The sequence below is a fragment of the Mirounga angustirostris genome, unplaced genomic scaffold (genome assembly GCF_029215605.1).
Source record: "Mirounga angustirostris isolate CCGP_5_RB_7025 unplaced genomic scaffold, mMirAng1.0.hap1 SCAF_9, whole genome shotgun sequence".
NCBI lineage: Eukaryota > Metazoa > Chordata > Mammalia > Carnivora > Phocidae > Mirounga > Mirounga angustirostris.
In genome coordinates, this window is record NW_026991717.1 from 92,159,715 (window position 1) to 92,181,984 (window position 22,270).

At 37.4% G+C, this 22,270-nt stretch overlaps 1 protein-coding gene across 3 annotated transcripts in view; it reads left to right on the plus strand.

Moving 5' to 3' along the window:
• The window catches only part of PRPF39 (pre-mRNA processing factor 39), a 40,692-nt gene that overhangs the window by 5,787 nt on the left and 12,635 nt on the right, over nt 1-22,270 (plus strand). Inside the window, exons 2-7 of one of the 3 annotated variants that reach the window (XM_064570990.1) lie at nt 9,657-10,003; nt 10,456-10,581; nt 10,776-10,844; nt 10,948-11,110; nt 11,239-11,357; nt 16,639-16,806. In XM_064570990.1, coding sequence (XP_064427060.1) covers nt 11,024-11,110; nt 11,239-11,357; nt 16,639-16,806 — 374 coding nt within the window. In that variant the 5' untranslated portion in view covers nt 9,657-10,003; nt 10,456-10,581; nt 10,776-10,844; nt 10,948-11,023. Of the gene's footprint in view, nt 1-9,656; nt 10,004-10,453; nt 10,582-10,775; nt 10,845-10,947; nt 11,111-11,238; nt 11,358-16,638; nt 16,807-22,270 lie in introns of those variants that run through there. The other 2 variants (XM_045900773.3, XM_045900777.3) reach the window with 2 other exon arrangements.

Genomic DNA, 22,270 nt, shown 5'->3' on the forward strand with positions numbered 1-22,270 from the left:
GTCAGCAGATAGGGGAAGGCAATGGATAGAGCAAGTTTTGGGGGAGAGATCAGAAGTTCACTTAGGGACATTTTGTAATTTGAAATGGTTGTGTATGTGTAGATGATAAAAACAGCAGTTAGATATATGGATCTGGAGTCTGGAAAAAAGGGCTGGAGATAGAATTTGGGAGTTGGCATATAATTAGTATTTGTATTTAAAACCGTGTGAGATTGGGAGTTAATGGAGATAGAGAGGGGTAGATGACCTTGAAAGAAAGATCAAGTGCCTGAGGAGACTAGTGCTCAGGAGGAAGAGTGATTGTGAGATAGAAAGAGGTGATGGTGTGACTTGGAAGCCAAGTGAAGGAAATATATCAAATGGAAGAACATTATCAGCCCAAGGAGAGTGTCGGTTGAGAAAAGGAGAGAGTTGAGGACAAAATCTTGGGTGCTACCAATTCTTAAAGGACTGTTGTGAAGAAAAAAAAAATTCTTCAGAATGGTAGGAGGAAAGCTAGGTGAATGTGATATGTCAGAAAAGGCAAGAAAGGAGAACCTTTCAAGTAGAAAGTCATCATTACTGTTGGATGCTATAAGGAGTAGATCAGGGAGATGACTTAGGAAATGTTTAATTGGACTTAATGAACAAGAAGATTGTGACCTTGGCAAATTTTAGAGAGTGATGAAACCAAATTGAAGAGGAAATAGAGGTTACAGAAGTAGAGATAAGAAGCTTGTACAACTTCATTGGCTTTGTCCTTAAAACAAAATCCAGATCCTTTTTTTTTAATTTTTAAAAACATTTTTTTGTAAAGATATTATTTATTTATTTGACAGAGACACACAGCAAGAGAGGGAGCACAAGCAGGGGGAGTGGGAGAGGGAGAAGCAGGCTTCCTGCTGAGCAGGGAGCCTGATGGGGGGCTGGATCCCAGGAACCCGGGATCATGACTTGAGCCGAAGGCAGACGTTTAACGACTGAGCCATCCAGGCGCCCCCAAAATCCAGATCCTTAACATAGGTTATGATTGATTACCCTTTATTTGTTTTTAAGCTGAATTGTCGTATATATGTTACAAATTATATAGAAGAAGAAGAAAAACATCTACATGTTTGAATGCTATTGGAAGTGATTTAAGACACTGAGAGAAACTGCTAAGTGGAGAGTAAAGATAATTTAAGATCCACCATTCTTGAGAAGATGGGTGGGAGAAATGATCAATTCATGAGTTCAGGGTGTGACCTTTGCTAGGAGCAGAGATATTTTATCCATTATGACCAAGGGAAGGAGGAGGACCAATGATGATTATGTATTTCAGCCATTGTAGGAGTGCTATAGTAGAGATACAAAACAAATACTTTTTGAGAGTGGAAAAGAGGCAAGATTATAAATGAGGCAAGGGGATTTGGAGGTTGGTATCATAATAGATTTGCTTCTTGGAGATGTAAAGAATTTTAAGAAAGAAATGGAGGCTTAATAGAAATATAAGGATAAAGACTTACCATTGGTTGTGGCAACTAGTTCATTATGAGAAATTAGTATTTTTATTTGGAGTGGTATGGACTGGACTGCATGGTAAACCAACAGATGATTATTTTCCTGGGAAAAATGCTGCAGTGAACACCCTTGTTCATGATTAATTCTTTAAAATGGACTTTAAAAAGAATTATTTCTAACTATAGAAATGTCACTTTTTATGTATTTCTCTTTTATCTAGCAACTTTGTTAGTCTAATCCTTCTAATAGTTGCCTGTGGATTCCTCATTATTTCTTTAAGAGAAAATTCTACAAGTGTTATTGGTAGGTCAAAATATACTTAATTTTAAGGTTTATGCTACATGTTAGCATATTGAAATTTGAGAATAAAACCCAAAAAAATAGCTTTTCAAAAATGGGCATTTACATGAGAAGATGTACTGTGATGTACTTAGTAAAGCCAAATATTAGGAAGGACTCAAACCAAATTGAGGGATATTTAAGCAAATCCAGCGTATTGCCCTTCTTGCTTATCTATGTTTCTGTGAATGCGCTAAACAAGGACTTGTCTCAGAACTGCTCTTTCTGCTGCCTGGAATTTTCTTGCTCTACATATCTGTATAATTGACTTACTACATCATCCTCTCTTTTTTTTTTTCCCCTTAGCACTTAGTATCTTGTACATATTGTAAACATACTTTTTTTTTTTTTAAGAAATGTCCGTATTCTTTGGGACACCTGGGTGGCTCAGTCGGTTAAGCGGCTGCCTTTGGCCCGGGTCATGATCCCAGGGTCCTGGGATCAAGTCCCACATCGGGCTTCTTGCTCAGTGGGGAGCCTGCTTCTCCCTCTCTCTCTCCCTCTGCTTGTGCTCTCTCTGTCAGATAAATAAAATCTTAAAAAAAAAAAAAAAAAAGAAATGGCTGTATTCTTCAACTAAAATGTCAGCTCCTTGAGAGTAAGGACTTTTTGTTCACAGTTAAATTTCCAGTGCTTAAGACAGTATCTGACACACACAAGTTGCTCACTAAATATCTATTGAATGAATATTATTACACAAGGAAATGATATTGGTTAGAGATTTTTTTTTTTAAGATTTTATTTATTTATTTGACAGAGATAGAGAGCTCAAGTAGGCAGAGTGGCAGGCAGAGGGAGAGGGAGAAGCAGGCTTCCCGCTGAGCGGCTCGATCCCAGGCCCCTGGGATCATGATTTGAGCCGAAGGCAGACGCTTAACCGACTGAGCCACCCAGGCGCCCCTAGAGATTAAAAAAAAAAACAAAAAACTAAATGAACAAGGTTTAGCATAATTTGTAAACCTAATTTCAGTAAAATAAAAAATAAGATAACATAAAAATGAAATAATATCGTGTAAACCCTAGAGGACAAAGGACAGAAGAGGAAGTATCAACCTGAGAATTAAAACGTTTTGGAAGAAAAAAGATGGACTGGATTTAACTGATGAACTTAGGTTTTCATTTTTCTGCATTCAGTTCTTTGCCTGCAGAGAGGGAAGTTAATAAGAAATACGAGGAGTTGTCCCCCAAAACTCCAGAAAGGCTCAGGAATATTGGTTACCACGTGCCTCTGAAAGTGAGAGTGCTGAGTGGAGCTAAAAATTATAGAATTGGTTGGAAGTCTGGAGTAGTTTAGACCCTCCATTTTCCTTCTCCATATAAGATAACTAGCAAAAAACTAGATGTTTATTATTTGAAAAGGGTGGAACAAGAGAAGTTTTGACACAGCTGATGGGAGTTGGGACAGGGGTGAAGGGTCTTGATGAAAATGGAAAATTGAATGAAAGTGTACATATTGAATGGTGAGATCACTAGCCCTGTTTTTCTTCTTTGTCCCAGAATGCTTACTGCCTTCTGTATATATTTTTAGGTTGAAACATTCTTCTTTGGGAAAACTTAACACCAGGGAAATGATGTAAAGCCCTGACATTTAGTGAGTTCCCCCTCAATAGACTGCCATCCTGCACTGAGGTTCACAGTGTTCAAGCTTTATGTAGCTTCTGATTTTGTGTGATGCCTCACAATTCTTGAACAGCAGTTTGAAGATCACTCTACTTGAGAGACCAAAACAAATAGTCAAAAAATACTCAGAAGAGACAGTGCTGAGAACAGAAGAAAATTTAAAGAGACATAGGAGATATTGCAGCAGTGAAACAGGAATAGGAGACTGTAAAATGGATTATTCAGAGTAAAAAAAGGGAATTAAAATTTTCATTCATATATTAAAAATCTAGTAAAAGTGATCACTCAGAGTAGAATGAGTCATAGGGATGGGGGAAAAATGTAGGAAAAGGTAAGAAAAGTAGAGGATCAGTCCAGGAGGTCCAACAACTGAGTAATGTGAGTTCAACAAAGATAAAATAGAAAACCAAGGGAAGAAAATTATTACATAAATGATAAATATGGAATATAAGAATTGAATGATGTAAATATCTAGAGTAAAATAGGCCTTCTGAATGAATGCCAGCAGAATGAGTAGAAAAGACTTACCCTAAGGCTCATCATTTTGGAATTTCAGAACACCTGGATTAAAAGCTACCATGGAGAAAAACAGGTCTCAAATAGAGGAGTTTTCTCAATAGCAACACCCTAGGGGCGCCTGGGTGACACAGTCGGTTAAGTGTTCAACTCTTGGTTTCAACTCAGGTTGTGATCTTGGGGTTGTGGGATTGAGCCCTGTGTTGGGCTCTGCGTTCAGGGTAAAGTTGGCTTGGGACTCTCTCTTCTTCCCTCCCTCCCTCTCCTTCAGCCCCTCCCCTCTGTGCTAGTGCGCAAGCTCTCTCTCAAATGAATAGATCAAAAAAAAAAAAAAAAAAAAAAAAAAGCAACACCCTGTGCTAGGAAACAATGAAAAGATTCCTTCAAAACCTTTTTTTTTTTTTTTTTTTTTTTTTAAGTAATCTGAAAGCTTAACATAGGGCTCAAACTCACCAACCACCCTGAGATCAGGAATCTAGTAAGAGCAAAAAATGTCTAAAATTGAAAAATCAAGAAATAAGATAGACCTCCAGATAAACTCTGTTGTCTGCTGGTTTTATGGAGTCAAAGTCAACAGCTTTTTTCCTCCTTTTAAAACTTCTGCAAAAATTCTTTTGTCAGGGCACCTGGGTGGCTCAGTCGGTTAAGTGGCTACCTTCAGCTCAGGTCATGATCCTGGGGTCCTGGGATCGAGCCCCACGTCTGGCTCCCTGCTCAGCAGAGAGCCTGCTTCTCCCTCTGCCTGCCACTCTGCCTACTTGTGCTCTATCTCTCTGTCAAATAAATAAATAAATAAAATCTTAAAAAAAAATTCTTTTGTCTTTTCCTCAGTTATTTTATTTTTATTTTTTATTTTTATTTTAAAAGATTTTATTTATTTGACAGAGAGATAGTGAGAGTTGGAATACAAGCAGGGGGAGTTGGAGAGGAAGAAGCAGGCTTCCCGCTGATCAGGGAGCCCAGTGAGGGGCTCGATCCCAGAACCCTGGGATCACGACCCAAGCCGAAGGCAGATGTTTAACGACTGAGCCACCCAGGCACCCTCCTCAGTTATTTTGAAGTATAACATCAGGATTGGAAAATGCTATTTGAGGAATTTGTTTGCAGTGATACTTTGATTTATGTGAATTTATAGACTTCCACATGCTTTTATCTCATCTGATGTTCTCAACAGCCCTATGCAAATATTGTTAGTCCCTAATTTAGAAGTGAGGAAAGTAAGACTGATGTAGGATCACATGCTATTAAGGGAGAGAACTTAGACTCACTCCCCTTAGCCCTGTTCATTCTAATATTTACTGTACTATATCTCATGATGAAAAAAGGATTTGGATGGGTACCGGGGGGGCTCAGTCAGTTAAGCATCTGCCTTTGGCCCAGGTCATGATCCCAGGGTTCTGGGATCGAGCCCCATGTTGGGCTCCCTGCTCATCGGGGAGGTTGCTTCTCTCTCTTCTCCCTGTTTGTGCTCTCTATCTCTGTCTCTCTCAAATAAATAAAATCTTAAAAAAAAAAAAAAGGATTTGCAAATTCTAATTCCTAGTCTTTTGTACTTTATATTTCCTAATTTACTTATAACTAAGCTGTTGTCTTACCTTTTTTTGGTGATAAAAGCCACATAACATAAAATTTACCTTAACTGTTTTAAGTGTATAGTTCAGTAGTGTTAAGTATATTCACATGGTTGTAAACAGATTACCAGAACTTTTAATTTTACAAATCTGAAACTATATTCATTAAACAGCTCCCCTTTTCTCCCTCACTGCATTCCCTGGTAACTGCATTCTATTTTGTTTCTATGAATTTGATTACTCTAGATACCTCATATAAGTAGAATCATACAGTGTCTTTTTTTGTGACTGGCTTACTTCACTTAGCATAATGTCCTCAAGGTTCATCCATATAGAATATGACAGGATTTCTTTCATTTTAAAGGCTAAAGAGGGGCGCCTGGATGGCTCAGTTGATTAAGCATCACACTCTTGATTTAGGCTCCGGTTGTGATCTCGGGGTTGAGAGATTGAGCCCTGCTTCGGCTCTGTGCTGGGTGTGGAGACTGCTTAAGAGTCTCTCTCTGCCCCTCTCCTCTTGCTCGCTTGGGCGCTCTCTCTCATTCTTTTTCCCTCTCTAAAAAAAACACCCTAAAGGCTGAATAATATTTAATTGTATATACTACATTTTGTTTATTCATCTGTCAGTGGACATTTGAGTTGCTTGCTCCTTTTGGCTGTTGTGGGTTGTGCTGCTGTGAATGTGGGCGTGCATGTAGCTCTTTGAGTCCCTGCTTTTAGTTAATTTGGATATATACCAAGTGGGATTCTTTGGTCATATATAGTAGTTCTGTTTTTAATTTTATCAGGAACCTTCATACTGTTTTCTGTAGCTGTTGCATCATTTTACAGTCCTACCAACAGTGTGCAAGGATTCCAGTTTCTCATCCTTGCCAAGACTTATTTTGTTTTTTTTGTTTTTGTAGTAGCTACCGTAATGGTTGTGATGAGATACCTCATTGTGATTTTGATTTGTGTTCTTCTGATGATTAGTGATGTTGAGTATCTGTTCATATGCTTGTTGGCCATTTGTATATCATCTTTGGAGAGATTCTGTTGAAGTCTTTTACCCATTTTTAAATCAAGTTACTTTTTTGTTTCTGAGTTGTAGTTCTTTATATATCCTGGATATTAACCCATAATTGGATATAAGATTTACAGATATTTCCTCCTATTCTTATGTTGTCTTTTCACTCCGTTGACTGTGTTCTCTGATGCCCAAAAGTTTTAAACTTCGAGATAGCCCATTTGTCTGTTTTTACTTTTGTTCCCTTTGTTTTTGGTGTCATTTCCAGGAAACCATTGCCAAGTCCAGTATCATGAAGATTTCCCGTATGTTTTCTTCTAGAAATTTTATAGTTTTAGGTTTTACCTTCAGGCTTTGAATTCATTTTGAGTTAATTTTTGTATGTGGTATAAGGTAAAGCTCCAACTTCATTCTTTTGCATGTGAATATCCAGTTTTCCAGCACCTTTTGTTAAACTGACTGCCCTTTCTTTGTTGAATGATCTTGGTATCCTTGTTGAAAATCATTTAATTATATATGCAAAAGTTTATTTCTGGGCTCTTTGTTCTGTTGGTTTGGTTGTCTTCATGCTAAAACCACAGTTGTCTCCTTCCTTTTGATATTTTTTGCCCCTTTGCTGTTTTATGTTGATAATTGGAAGTTATTGATTGTTGTCAAGAATAAAGTGGGACTAGTTAACTGCCACATTATGAAGAATATGTTGGAATAACTTATTAAAAAAATAACTTTAGTGTATTCTTCTTTTGGCTCTGTGATTTTTGGAGTAATCAGAAAAATGATCTCCCTAAGGGTAAGGATGATGTTCTTAGTTCTTTTTACAGCATTTTGATTGCAGGGTGTGGAGTAATTGATAATCTCTGAAGATGCAAGCGTGTGGTAAATTTGCTGATTGCAGGAGAAACCATTATGTTCCACTTAAATATGCAATTAGAATAGGGCTGGTGGTAATGACTCAGAATGTATCAACCAACATTTTGTTTGTTTGACAGTGGCTTTGAAATCAAAAGACACAAACCAATGACTGATTTGCATATGGAAAATTGATCTTCAAATGTGTCTTTTCTTTAAAGGAAGGGGAAAAAGAGAAAATAAATTGAGAACTTCTTTGCCTTTTTCTAGGGCCTCAAATGGCTCAAACCTGGAAAAGCTAATGGGAAGGACATTTTTTTCTGATAGTCTATTACTTTGGATTCTCTTTTACTGTGTACCAACTAGGTTTGCTTCTTGTATTATTATCTCTTATCAGATGCCTCTGTAGATTTACTTCTATCATTTCCTCTCAAATTCCTCTGGCTATACCCTGCCTTCTCTGCTGCTTACCCTTCCTCTTCCTCAATGTAAAAGCTGTTCATTCTGGTTGGGTCTCTCTCTTCTTCGAATTAGTTCTAATTTCTACTTGTTTGTTGTCTACTGTCAAGAAGGATTTTTCTATCAAGTCGAGTGGGCTTTTCTCTATTCTGGAATAATAATTCTTTTTCTATTGTTCTAAAACTTACAGTTTTTCAAAGTTAAGATCCAGTTTTGTATTTCATGAAGCTCTTCTAGATGGCCATAATTTTCAGTTGATTTCTCTAAACTTTGACTTTGTTTCATTTAGAATTCTCTCTCTGTTTTGTCTGTTTTTGATCTCTCTCCAATGAATTAATAAGTCCTAGAGTAATGACTTTATCTTGTACTTAAATATTACCAGGAATGTAACATAGACTAGACATACATTAGGCATTAACTTTTTGTCTCCACTCGAACTACTCCCTTCCCTTATTTTTCTCTTCTCTTTTCCCCCACCACTTTTTTTTTTTAAGATTTATTTGAGAGAGAGAGTGCATGCACATGCATGAGTGGGGGGAGGGGGAGGAGAGAGAATCCTCAAGCCGACTTCCCTGAGCACAGAGCCCCAGCAGGGCTTGACCCCAGGATCGTGAGATCATTACCTGAGCCAAAACCAAGAGTTGGATGCTCAACCAACTGAGCCACCCAGGCGTCCATCCCCGCTTCTTTTTTAACATTCCTTAGATTTATTTGGTTATAGTTAATTCTTCCAGTGGCATTCAACCTCAGAAGGTCTCCTGACTTAACATGTTAAATTTCTCCTTTGTTGGCATAAAATTTGCTTCATACTATATTTTGAAATAATGTTTTAAACATGTTTTAAAATTTGGATTTCATATCTGCTTGACAATTTACAAGATATCCTCTATATACACAAAAAAACTAGTAAGAAAAACTCACAAAAAATGTTTTATAATGTATATTATAAAGATCTTATCTCCTTAGTTTACAAAGATCTTGTACAAACCAATAAGAATAAAAATTAGTAATTAATAAGGATGTGAAGGCATTTAAGAAAAAAATAGAAATCCAGCTTTCTCATAGTTAAAGAAATGCAAATCACAATGAGGTACTGCTTTTTCTTTTTTAATCATATAAACAAAAATTAGGTTTTATGATATTTAGTGCTGATAGGAGGAGATGGAGAAATGGCCATTTCCATGCATTGTTAGTGGGTTAATCAGTTAGGACTTCATTTGTCTTCAAGTAATAGAAAACCTGTCTATTGCTAATAAGTTTAAACAAATAGGGATTTATTTTTGCACACAGTGTGAAGTTGGCATTGGGTTATTAGTAGCTGATGACGTCAGTGCTGGCATTTCTTAATTTTCCTTGCCCATCCCTTATTGGCTGCTTTAAGGACATAGGTTGTTTTAGATATGTTCACATTCAGGGTGATAAGAAAGTGGTGGAATCTACACTATTTGTGACTGTCCCTTTTTCTCAGAAAAGCAAAATCTTTCCCAGAGCTCTGTAGCAGTTCCATGATTCCCTACATGGGGCTAGATATATTGCTACTCTGACCAAAAACATTGTTCACTAGGAAGATGGTAAGGGGATACTGGATAGGCAACTGAAAGTGTCTTGCTACATGGCTAATGCAATTTTTCTGGAGATAAAATTTCAACATTTTCCCCGATTTAACATACATGTATTCTTTGATTAAGTGGTTCCATTGTTCAGAGATCAAGAATGAAATTAATATATTCCTTTAATAGCTAACTGGGGCTTTTAAAAGGTGGTTTTGATGATGCCAAATAAACATTTGGAAGATGTTCCTCTTTGTGTTTCCACAGATCATTAACTGAAGACGAAATAAACAACTATGCAAAATTCTCACATGGATGAGTACAGAAATTCTAGTAATGGCAGCACAGGCAACAGTTCAGAGGTAGTGGTAGAACAGTCTGCTGATTTCAGTACTGAGATTATGAATGTTACGGAAATGGAACAGTCCCCTGATGGATCTCCTAATGTGAATGCAACTACAGAAGAAAATGAAATAACAAATGCTGTGGACCTTCCAGTGACAGAAACGGAAGCAAATTTCCCTCCAGAATATGAAAAATTCTGGAAAACTGTAGAAAACAATCCTCAGGATTTTACAGGCTGGGTATATTTGCTTCAGTATGTAGAACAGGAGGTTAGTAACTATTTAAATGGGACTAGAAGGGACAGATTAATCAAGTAATAACAGATGAGGTTTACTGTTTTGTAATTAAAATTGCCTCTTTTATAATTTTCAGATTAAGTTGAATAACATTAGATATGTACATTTTTTAGCTTTAAAAATAACTTATAGCATTTGTATGTATTTGTCAATATTAGTACAAAGTCTCATATTTGTAGTAATTGGTGTGTGTGCATACGTGTGTGTATAATCACTGAAATAAAAAGTTACCTTGCTATTTGACAGAATTACTTCCTTTTGTTTCAAAGGATAAGACTGTAATATGCAGGAAAAAGATCTGTGTGTGTGTGGTTTTTAAATCTGCCAGTTTATTTTATTTGAGATAATACATTTGGAAGAAATAATAACTATTTTTGTGACACAAACTTCCAGGATTTTTAAACACCTTGTTTTATTTTCATCAGAATCACTTGATGGCTGCCAGGAAAGCATTTGACAAATTTTTCATACACTATCCGTATTGCTATGGTTACTGGAAAAAGTATGCAGACCTTGAAAAGCGGCATGACAACATTAAACAATCAGATGAGGTGCGTACATTACTGAATAAAATTATCTCCATTAGGTACTGTAAGCCAAATAATAACGAAACAAAAACTTTTTTTTTTTTTTTTTTTGGCTGGCAGTACCTACGATTTATGGTCAAACAATTTTATAGGGTATTTTATTTGCATTTGTCACTCTTGTGGCATTTGTAGCTAATATTTTCTCTCTTTGTTGGCAGGTGCGTTAAACCTCTACAGTTTGTCAAGCTTTGCAGTGCAAGCCTCTGTATTACACTGCAGCTTAACAAGTAGGGCAGGGCTTTTCTCTCACTTACATTTATTTCTCATTTTCCAAACAATATAGTTGGTTTGCTAGTCACATTTGCTACGTCTTATTGCATTTTTGGTCAGACGCTGTCATTGATGCTCTAATGGGTCTGTGCCCTATGGTCTGTAACCCAAAGCCTGCCCACACAACCCGGTCAGAATGCAGGGACTGCTGCGCTTTGAAGATCAAGACTCTGCACGTGGGGATCAGAACATTGCCATGTTCTATCCAACCTCCACCCAAATGGTAATGGTAGATTATTTAAACAAAATTCCAGTAATTAGTATTTCTAAGGTTCACCGGATAACACAGTGTTGCCTCTCTGTTAAGAAATAATTAAATATTTGAAGTACAGTTTGTTGTTTTCTTCTTAGGTGTATCGTCGGGGGCTTCAGGCAATACCTCTTAGTGTTGACCTATGGATACATTATATAAACTTCTTAAAAGAAACATTGGACCCTGGTGAATCTGAGACAAATAGTACAATAAGAGGGTATGCTAAACATTGATATTTTCAAATGCCTTCGAAGTAGAAATAAGTATTCTGATGTTGATAATAGAACTACTCATGAATGCTAAACTGAATGTTTAACATACATTTCTTTTTCACTATTTAAAAAAATGAAACATGTAATAAACTTATGCATGATTATAAAAATTACAGATGATAATGCCCTCATTTCACACCCCATTACTTATGTTCCCAATCCCATTCCCTTTGTGGTTTATGAATTGTGTGTTCTTTCATATACATACGGATGTGTGTACGTGTGTGTGTTGTACATACTTGATTCTTTTTTTTAATGTAACAATGTTTTGGAATCTCTCCCTATCGTAATTTTTCAGGCATTGCAGGTTCAGTTGGTTAAGCGACTGCCTTCGGCTCAGGTCGTGATCCTGGAGTCCCGGGATCGAGTCCTGCATCAGGCTCCCTGCTCGGGAGGGAGTCTGCTTCTCCCTCTGACCCTCCCCCCTCTCATGTGCTTGCTCTCTCTCATTCTCTCTCTCTCAAATAAATAAATAAAATCTTCAAAAAAAAAAAAAGTATTTTGTGGTATCAAAGTACTGTATTTTATTTGCCCAAATCCTTATTTATAGGAAATAATCAGTGGCGCAGGAAACATGTTTGTATTAGTCATTATTTATGTAGAGCATGCTAGAAATGGAACTTTTGTCAAAGAACACACAACTTTTATCAAATGTTCTTTCAAAAGTGGTATCAATTTTAAACTCCCACAGTATATGAGAGTAGTCATATTTTCCCATAGCTGTGCCACATTCTCTTTAACCTCCAGTGATAACTCAGATAGGCAATTTTAGGTTGCCTATCTCTAGGCTGCTCATCCCAGTTTGCCGTCTTTTTGTGTACTTGTATACGCCATTTGCTCATTGCCTGTTCATATCATTTGCTCATTTTACTTCTGGATTGTCCTTTTCTTATTGATTATAGGAAATTTTAAATGTGTTTTTGGTTTTTATTTTTGTCAAAATGTGTGCATATAGTTTAAAAAGTCAGTGTTAAACTGCTTATAACAAAAAGCAGTCCCTCTTCAAGTATTGTAGCTGTTTCTTGTATTTTCCTGTATGTTTATAATAGTAGCTCTTTCTCTCTCTTCATTACATTATGATTTTGTTACGGTAGATGAGATTTTTAGTTCACTTATACTCTGTCTTCCCATATCTTTTCCCATATAGATAGGTTTCAAAGCCTTTTATTTTTCCTGGAGTTAATTACCCCTTTTTATCCTTACCTCCTTTTTCCCACTTGCTTAGTTTTCTTTGAACATTTAAAATTTCCTACCCCTTCCAACAGCTGCTTTCGGTAGTTAGTACTCATAACTGACTTTCCACAGTGTACAAATGCTATGTACATTTTTTGGAAGCTAAAAAATGTATATATCTAGTGTTATTCTACTTACTCTGAAAATTGTGAAAGGGAATTATACTCTGAAATTTGTAAATTCCATTTTTTACCCTTCCTCTTGGGGGATATCCTTGGAACCTTCTCTTTCTGTAGTCTGGATTGGTTGCTCTGTTCTGTTCTGTTTCTGCCACACAGCAGTTATTTTGAGATTTCCTCATCATGATTCTAGGAGATACCTTTACCTCTTTCCTGGGTTTCAAGCTCTAATTTTGAGAGTTTTTTAGATCCTGTTTTTTCTTGGCTGATGCCTACCTTTATAGAAGAGTGCGTCCTATAACTTCTTGATAAAGGATGCTTGGGGTGAAAAAAAATGAAGAGTTTGTAAGTCTGAAACACCCAGTTGATCAGTGGGGTATAGAATTTTGAGTTGGAAGTAATTTTTCCTTAGGGCTTTGAAGGCATCTCTTCACTCTTACCGCTTCTGGTGGTGTTATTGAGAAGTATGGTAACTCTCTGGATTCCCTTTGTATGATTTGTTTTTCCTCATGGATGCTTTTAAAATGTTCTCTTTATCTTTGCTATAAATGCAGTTTTATAATGATATGCTTTGATGTGGGTTTTCTTTTTCTAATTTATTGTGTTTACTTAGTGGGCCTTTTCAATCTAGGGTGCTCATGTCTTTCTCTTCTGAGAAATGTTATTATTGGGATACCTGGCTGGCTCAGTCAGTATAGCAAGCATTCAGCTCTTGATCTTGGGGTCATGAATTGAGCTCCATGTTGGGCATAGAGTTTGCTTAAAAAAATAATGAAATTAAAAAAAAACATGTTATTATTGTGTGTATTCTTAGGTTGATAATTCCCTTCCTATGGTTTTCTCTATTGTTTTTAATAGTTGGACATTGGATCTTATGTTTTAATCATTTAATTTTCTTATTTTTGTTTTTACTTTTTACATGTCAGATTTTGTTGGGCTTTTTGAGGTATTTCCTTGACCCTTGTATTGGATTTTTCCTATCTGCCATCATTTTTTTAATGTCCAAGAATCTTTTTTTTTTTTTTCTCTAAGATTTTATTTATTTCTTTGACAGAGAGAGACACAGCGAGAGAGGGAACACAAGCAGGGGGAGTGGGAGAGGGAGAAGCAGGCCTCCCGCGGAGCAGGGAGCCCGATGCGGGGCTCGATCCCAGGACCCTGGGATCATGACCTGAGCCGAAGGCAGACGCTTAACGACTGAGCCACCCAGGCGCCCCCTTTTTTTTTTTATTGTTCCTTTTCTTATCTCTTCCTATTCTTTGTTACATGGCTTAATATCTTTTTATTACTTTTTTTTTTTTTAAAGATTTTATTTATTTGACAGAGAGAGACACAGCAAGAGAGGGAACACAGGCTGGGGGAGTGGGAGAGGAGAAGCAGGCTCTCCACTGAGCAGGGAGCCCGATGCAGGGCTCAATCCCAGGACGCTGGGATCATGACCTGAGCCAAAGGCAGACGCTCAACGACTGAGCCACCCAGGCGCCCCTTTTTATTACTTTTTAAAAAGTACTAAGGACTGTTAAAGTTATCCTCTTCTCCCATCACGGTTTTCTCTGAAGTGTTTTTGTTTACTCTTCTTTTTTTTTTTTTTTAAAGATTTATTTGACCGAGATCACAAGTAGGCAGACAGGCAAGGCAGGCAGAGGGAGAGGGAGAAGAAGGCTCCCTGCTGAGCATGGAGCCCAATGCAAGGCTCTATCCCAGGAGTCTGGGATCATGACCTGAGCCAAAGGCAGACGTTTAACCGACTGAGCCACCCTGGCGCCCCATGTTTTTGTTCATTTGTTTTCATCTCTGACTTGTCTGATTTCTGGATTTCTGCTCATATTAAAGATAGATTTTAGGGGCACCTGGGTGGCTCAGTCAGTTAAGCATCTGCCTTCAGCTCAGGTCATGATCCCAGGGTCCTGGGATTGAGCCCCATGTGGAGCCCTGCTCAGTGGGGAGCCTGCTTCTCTCCCGCCCACCCCTGCCCCGTGCACACACTCTATCTCAAATAAATAATATCTTTTAAAAAAAGATGAGGTTTTTTTTTTTAAAGATTTTATTTATTTATTTGACAGAGACACAGCAAGAGAGGGGACACGAGCAGGGGGAGTGGGAGAGGGAGAAGCAGGCTCCCAGCCGAGCAGGGAGCCCGATGTGGGGCTCAATCCCAGGACCCTGAGATCATGACCTGAGCCGAAGGCAGATGCTTAACGACTGAGCCACCCAGGCACTCCAAAAGATTAGATTTTAATAAACTGAATGTAAGCTCTGTGTGCTTTATATGCAGGTATTATTAGCTGGCTTGGTGGGCTTCACAGTAGGGCGATCAAATGGCCACTCAGGTTTTTGTTGGGGGAATCCCAGTGTTGGTATCCTTATATTTTACTATTGTGCCAGGCAGTTTCTCATTGAAGGATCATCTGATCTGCCTGGGGAATGTATACCTAGCTCCTGAAATCCCATAGCTGGGCAGGAAAGGAGGTTTAAGGTATCTTACCATTCTTTAAGGCGATCTTCTTGTAAACATCCTGTCTTTAGTTCATTACTTTCTTACCATATTTCCTCTCCCAACTCCCTCCACTTTTCTTAGTGTCTGGTGCGTTAATTTCTTGAATCATTTTGGGATTCTGCAGGGGCAGTAACATGTATTTTACTGTCTTGAAAACCTCAGACACAAACATACACTTGTGCGCACACGTGCATAAACACATACTCTTAATCCTTTATGCGTATATTAACATCCTCCAGTTTTAGCACATTTTTTTTTTTTTTAAGATTTTTATTTATTTTACAGAGAGAGGCAGGGAGAGAGGGAACACAAGCAGGGCGAGCAGCAGAGGGAGAAGCAGGCTTCCCATGGAGCAGGGAGCCTGATGCGGGGCTCGATCCCAGGACCCTGGGATCATGACCTGAGCCGAAGGCAGACGCCCAACGACTGAGCCACCCAGGCGCCCTAGCTTCCTAATTTCTTTTGATATCTTTCAGGAAAATGCCCTCTGCACTGTTCTTTTTGCATGTTAGCTGTATGTTAGAATTTGTTTTACCTGTTCCACTCAAAATTTGTTGGAGCTTTGATTGGAATTGTATTAAGGTTGTAGATTAATACAGGTAGTATAGTTTTATACTGTTAAAAATCCCTCCGGATTGTAAGATAATATTTTGAAAATATGTATCTAAAAGTTTTATCCCATTGGGATATCAAATCCAATGATTAAAATTGCTTACAAAAATTTCTTGAAATGAGTTAGGTAGTTTAAAAACACAAGGTGGTGGTGGTTTGTTTTTGTTTTTTAGTAATCTGTAATTTTAGAATCAGGAGAGACTTCTGAAAGTTTTAAAACATATGTATACTTCTCATTACCTTACCAAGGCAGTTGGGTCCCTTCTTGGAGAATTATTTTGCCAGAAAATTACTCCTTAAATTGAGATAAAATTTGTCTGTTTTCTGCTATAAATGAATCTATTTGACAAACATTTCACATCACAAATATTTAAGTGTCTGCATTGTCACTCTCTATATGTTTGTAATGTGTACACTTTTGCATTGTAATTCTGTATAAGATAAAATTACATAGAAGTACACATATTCCCTTTGTTTCCTTACTCTTTAAAATGTAGCTGTTGTACACTTTTCTATTTCTTCTGCTTTTTACTCCCTACTTGTATAGGAAGCAGTTGAATGTAATTTTGAATTTAGTACAATCTTCTGAAATTTAGAAAGGTTTTATTTTTATTTTTAATTTTTTTTAAAAAATTGTATAATTGACATAAATTCAGTTGTACAACTTAATGATTTGATATTTGTATATATTGGAAGGTGCAGAAATAATATTTTAAAAGTGATTTTATCTTGGAAAGATAACTTAGAGGTAATTTAATTTTTCAGAACTTTCGAGCATGCGGTTCTAGCTGCAGGAACAGATTTCCGATCTGACAGACTGTGGGAAATGTATATAAACTGGGAAAATGAACAGGGAAACCTGAGAGAAGTTACAGCTATATATGATCGTATTCTTGGTATTCCAACACAGCTGTATAGCCACCATTTTCAGAGGTGAGTGAAAAAATCCAATCATTAAAATATTTGATTATTCAGGTAATTAATTAATATTGAGGATTATAATTCTCTTGAAATGTCATGTGAGATTCTTTTAGATGCAAATGAATAAATTTTCTTGCTTGATAATCACAGTTTACACACTTTCAAATTTTGACATTTTCCCATATACTTTATGAAATGTTTAGGAACTTAACTGTTTTTATTTATTTTTAAAGATTTTATTTATTTATTTGAGAGAGAGAAATAGTGATGGAGAGCATGAGTAGGGAGGAGAGGGAGAAGCAGGCTCCCCGGGAGCCTGACTTGGGGCTTGATCCCAGGACTCTGGGATCATGACCTGAGCCGAAGGCAGACACTAACCAGCTGAGCCACCTGGGCGCCCTGGAACTTTACTGTTTTTAAACAGAAGATTTTCTTTATCCATTTTACGGATGAGGAATAATGGGAGTCCTATCTAAGATATTTCAGAGTGGTGAAAGAATGAGAAAATAGAACCCAAGTTTAATTATTCTTTGTGGTACTAAGTTAATAGAGTACATGGCATATAAATATGCTTATTTAAAACTTAATGATTTGCTCGGGGCACCTTGACTGGCTCTGTCGATGGAGCATGTGACTTTTGTAAGTTCAAGCCCCAAGTTGAGTGTAGAGATTACTTTAAAAAAAAAAAAAAAAGAATCTTAAAACAAAAACTTAATGTACATTCTTGTGATTCATATAACACCTTATACCAAAATAGTGAAAGATCTATTTTATGTAGTAAGTTTAAATCTGTTTTTATTCAGTCAAAAATAATTTCATTTAAATTTTCCACTATGATTTTCTGTCATGACTGGTATCATTTCATTTTTATGAGTACTGTTAAAACAACTAATTCTGTATGATGTGATTTCCACATTTTGTTTTCTGATGTACTCAAAATATCCCACTGATAAGGACTCAAAGTCTTTCTGAACAAGAAAGTTTGTATACAAGTATTTGCTATGTTGATAAATACTTGTTTTTTTTAGCTACCATATTTTCTACATTTTTGTTAAAACTTTTATAAGTAGTATAGTGTTAGAGCCTGTAAACTTAGGTACTTTTTAAGTAAGTGATTTTCCAAAATTTTTTTACTAAAAAAGTAGAAGACTACTAAAAAAGTAGAAGACTTTATGAAACATCTAAAAAGTTATGTGGATCAATTTGCTAAAGATAGAAGAAGTTATGCAGATCCAGATGAGGAATAGGAATTGTGTAGATCTGAATATATGGTCTCTGTTTTTTAGAGGAGATGCCCAGGTTTGTACGGTATAATGACCTAGGAAGACACTTAATAAAAGACATTATTAACAAAACTTGACATATGGAAATGCTTGATGAATATTTGTTGAATAAATGAGTACAAAGGTTTTAAAAATCCTTATGAGACAAATAGGAGGCCTTTTCCTAAACCAGTTCTTCTAGGATCAATGGTATAGATAAAAGTCTGTGATGATAAGAACTTTAATTTTGATAAGAAAGATAAAATATAACTAGGAAGCACTTGTTACATGACATTTGCTGTATGCCAGATGCTGTTCTGAATGCTTATTTATAACTTAAGCATGTAACCTTCAGCATTTATAACTTAGTTAATCCTCACAATAAGCCAGTGAGGTATCTTACTATCCCCACTTTATGGGGATATTACTATCCTCCTTTCATGGAAGTAGAGGCACAGAAAGATTAAAATATTTGCATGAGGTCGCAGAGTTAGTTAGTGTTTAGAAGCTGCCTGGAGCCCAGACGGTGTGGCTCCAAAGTTCCTCCAAATCTTTTTTGTTGTTAAATGAACATCCCAGGTGCCTGGGTGGCTCGTTAAGCGTCTGCCTCTGGCTCAGGTCATGATCTCAGGGTCCTGGGATCGAGGCCCATCTCCCTCTGTCCCCCCATTCCTGCTCATGCACTCTCTCTCTCCAATCTTTAAAAAAAAAAAAAAATACCCCAGTAGGGTTTTAAAATTCTATATATGCTTATAATAGACATTAGTGGATTGCATTATACATACTGCTCTTTAATCTGCTTTTTTTTTTTTTTTTTTTTTTTTAAGATTTATTTATTAGAGGGGTGCCTGGGTGGCTCAGATGGTTAAGCGTCCGCCTTCGGCTCAGGTCATGATCCCAGGGCCCTGGGATCGAGCCCCATGTGGGTCTCCCTGCACAGTGGGGAGTCTGCTTCTCCCTCTCCCTCTGCTGCTCCCCTTGCTTGTACTCTCTTGCTCTCTCTCTCAAATGAATAAATCTTAAAAAAAAAAAAAATTATTTATTAGAGGGAGAGGGGGAGAGAGAATCTCAAGTAGACTCTGTGCTGAATGTGGAGCCTGATGCAGGGCTTGATCTCATGATCCTAAGATCATGACCTGAGCCAAAATCAAGAGGCAGATGTTTAACTGACTGAGCCACCCAGGCACCCCTAATTTGTTATTTTTCTTTTAATATATTGACAACCACTTTCCTTATCAATGTATGTAGCAAACTCACAAGTAGTGTTTGTGTAAGTAAATCTTATGACATTACTAACTGCTTTGAGAACCAGTGAAATGTTTTCTTTTGCCTAATACACTCCTACTTGGTCATTTAGTGCTTGCTATGTAAAAGATTATATACCATTTAAGTTGTAGAAATTAAGGCTCAGACAAGCTATGTGTGAATGGTGTTGGCTCTCAAGCTGGTCAGAAGTGTAGAGGAGGAAGCATAATGTTTAAAACAAAAGTGTTCAGGGGCACCTGGGTGGCTCAATCGGTTGAGCGTCAAACTCTTTATTTCAGCTCTGGTGGGGGTCTCAGGGTCCTGGGATCAAGACCCAGGTCGTCCTCTGTGCACATTGGTGAGTCTGCTTGGGATTCTCTCTCCCCCTCCACCACTTTGTGCACAGGCGCGCTCCCCCCACCTCCAGCTCAAATAAATAAATAAATCTTAAAAGTGTTCAAGTGCTGGGTAATAGGTTTAGCCTGGTGATGGGTATTAAAGAGGGCATGTACTGCATGGAGCACTGGGTGTTATACGCAACAATGAATCATGGAACACTACATCAAAAACTAATGATGTAATGTATGGCGATAACATAACATAATAAAAAATAAATAAATAAATTAGACCCCCCACCCAAAAAAATATTTCTGTTGTGTAGGTCTGTATATTAGATGTATACTGATGACATTATCTCTACTGAAATAATGTAATTTAAAATTTTCCTTACCATGAGAGTTTGTGATGTTGATTTAACTTCTCAGACCCGATCCCTGGTAGTTCCTAAGCTCCAGACCTATCTAAATACTGATAATTTCCCAACAGACACTGTTGTTTTGTACTTCTGTGACTGTAATACCTTTTCCACTTCCCATTTGTCTGGTTAACTCAGATTACTCAAAACCATACAGCTTAATGTTTCCTGTGTGGAACTTTAGTTTGCCAAAATAGAAAGTATTTGTTCTGTTATTTGTGCCAGCACTCTGCCTATTTATTTACATTTGTCTTTTTAAAAAATTTTATTTATTTTTAAAGATTTTATTTGTTTGACAGAGATAACACAAGTAGGCAGACCGGCAGGGAGAGAGAGAAGCAGGCTCTCTGCTGAGCAGGGAGTGCGATGCGGGGCTCGATCCCAGGACCCTGGGATCATGAACTGAGCTGAAGGCAGATGCTTAACCGACTGAGCCACCCAGGCGCCCCTACGTTTGTCTTTTTTAAAGTTTTTATTTTATTTATTTTAGGCGGGGCGGGCAGAGGGAGAGAGAAACTTTAGTAGACTCCACGCTGAGCATGGAGCCCAACACGGGTCTCGACCTGGGGCTCCATCCCTTGATCCCGAAATCATGACCTGTGCTAAAACCCAGGCTTGGAGGCTTAACCTACTGTGCCACGCACATGCTCCTACTTACATTTATTTTAACACTAATAATACTGCTTTGAAATTATGTCTCTTGTATATCGCTCTGCACATCTGTCCGTGTCTGAGACTTACTCTTTTTATCCTTAATACATAGGAATAGGGCTCAATATATATTAGACACTCAGCCATTCTTTACTGAATAAATCAGCTTTATAGTTGGAAAGGCTGATGAAAATTCACTGCTTAGTAGTCATATTTTATCACCATTTGAAACAGTTTCCTATATAATACAGCAATTATTTTAAATTTGTTCTCTTTAGTCATCAATTTTAAGTTTTTTATTTGTAGCCTAACAATTTTGAGTTTTAATATTTATCTGAACACTAAATCTGTACATTTTTTTTTTTCTCTTTTTTTTTTAAAGATTTGATTTATTTGACAGAGGGAGAGAGAGCACAAGCAGGGGGAGCTCCAGAGCGAGAGGGAGAAGCAGGCTCCCTGTTGAGCAGGGAGCCCCACATGGGGCTTGATCCTGGGACCCTGGGATCACGACCTGAGCCGAAGGCAGCTGCTTAACTGACTAGGCCATCCAGGCTCCCCTAAATCTGTTTGTTCTCTTACTATACTTTTGAAAATTACTTCCTTTCTAATTTTTTTTTTTTTTTAAGATTTTATTTATTTCAGAGAGAGAGACACAGCGAGAGAGGGAACACAAGCAGGGGGAGTGGGAGAAGGAGAAGCCGGCTTCCCGCGGAGCAGGGAGCCCGATGCGGGGCTCGATCCCAGGACCCTGGGATCATGACCTGAGCCGAAGGCAGATGCTTAACGACTGAGCCACCCAGGCGCCCCTCTAATTTTTTTTTTTTAATAAGGCAGTCTGTATTTGTTCTCTCCCAATGGTGAAATGGATCAAGTTAAGCTTCAGTATTTATTACTAATTCTGTAAAATCTAGATTTGTTTCCCATGTTATTTACATATATTAGTGAAAGCCTTAAAATCCGTAAAAATTCAGGTGTGAATAGCCTAAATCAGTTTTAAGAAACTTGGGGAAAATCCATAAGATTGGAGCATAAGGTACATGTACAACTATATCTAATAATTAGAATGAAGAGGTCAGTCTGGGTTAGAATATGAAAGACTTTAAGGCTATTGGATTTTATCCTGAATGCAGGGTAAATGAACAGAAGTTATTTTGGCAGGAGGCAGTCATGATCATGTTTATGTTTTTCATGTTTACTTTTTAATAACATTTTTGATAGCAGTATTAGCGTTGAGATGGGAATAGTGAGACTAGTGACTAGAAGCCATATATGTTTATCCAGGTGAAAAATGAGAAGGACATGAAGACATATTTAGAAGGTAGAATCAATAGGACCTGATACTCAGTGGAATGTAAGTGAAGTGAGGTCGAAGAGATTTAGAAACTGAGTGGTTGACAGTACCATTAGTCAAGATTAGAAATGCTGAGGGTGTTGATTGGTGGATAAAGATGACACAGTTAGTTTAAGATTTGTACATAAGGTTCCAAATTTAGATAGTGTAGCTATTTTAACTCTTCAACTTAGTGTTTTTGATGAAAATTTGCACATAAATTAGTGTGTGTGG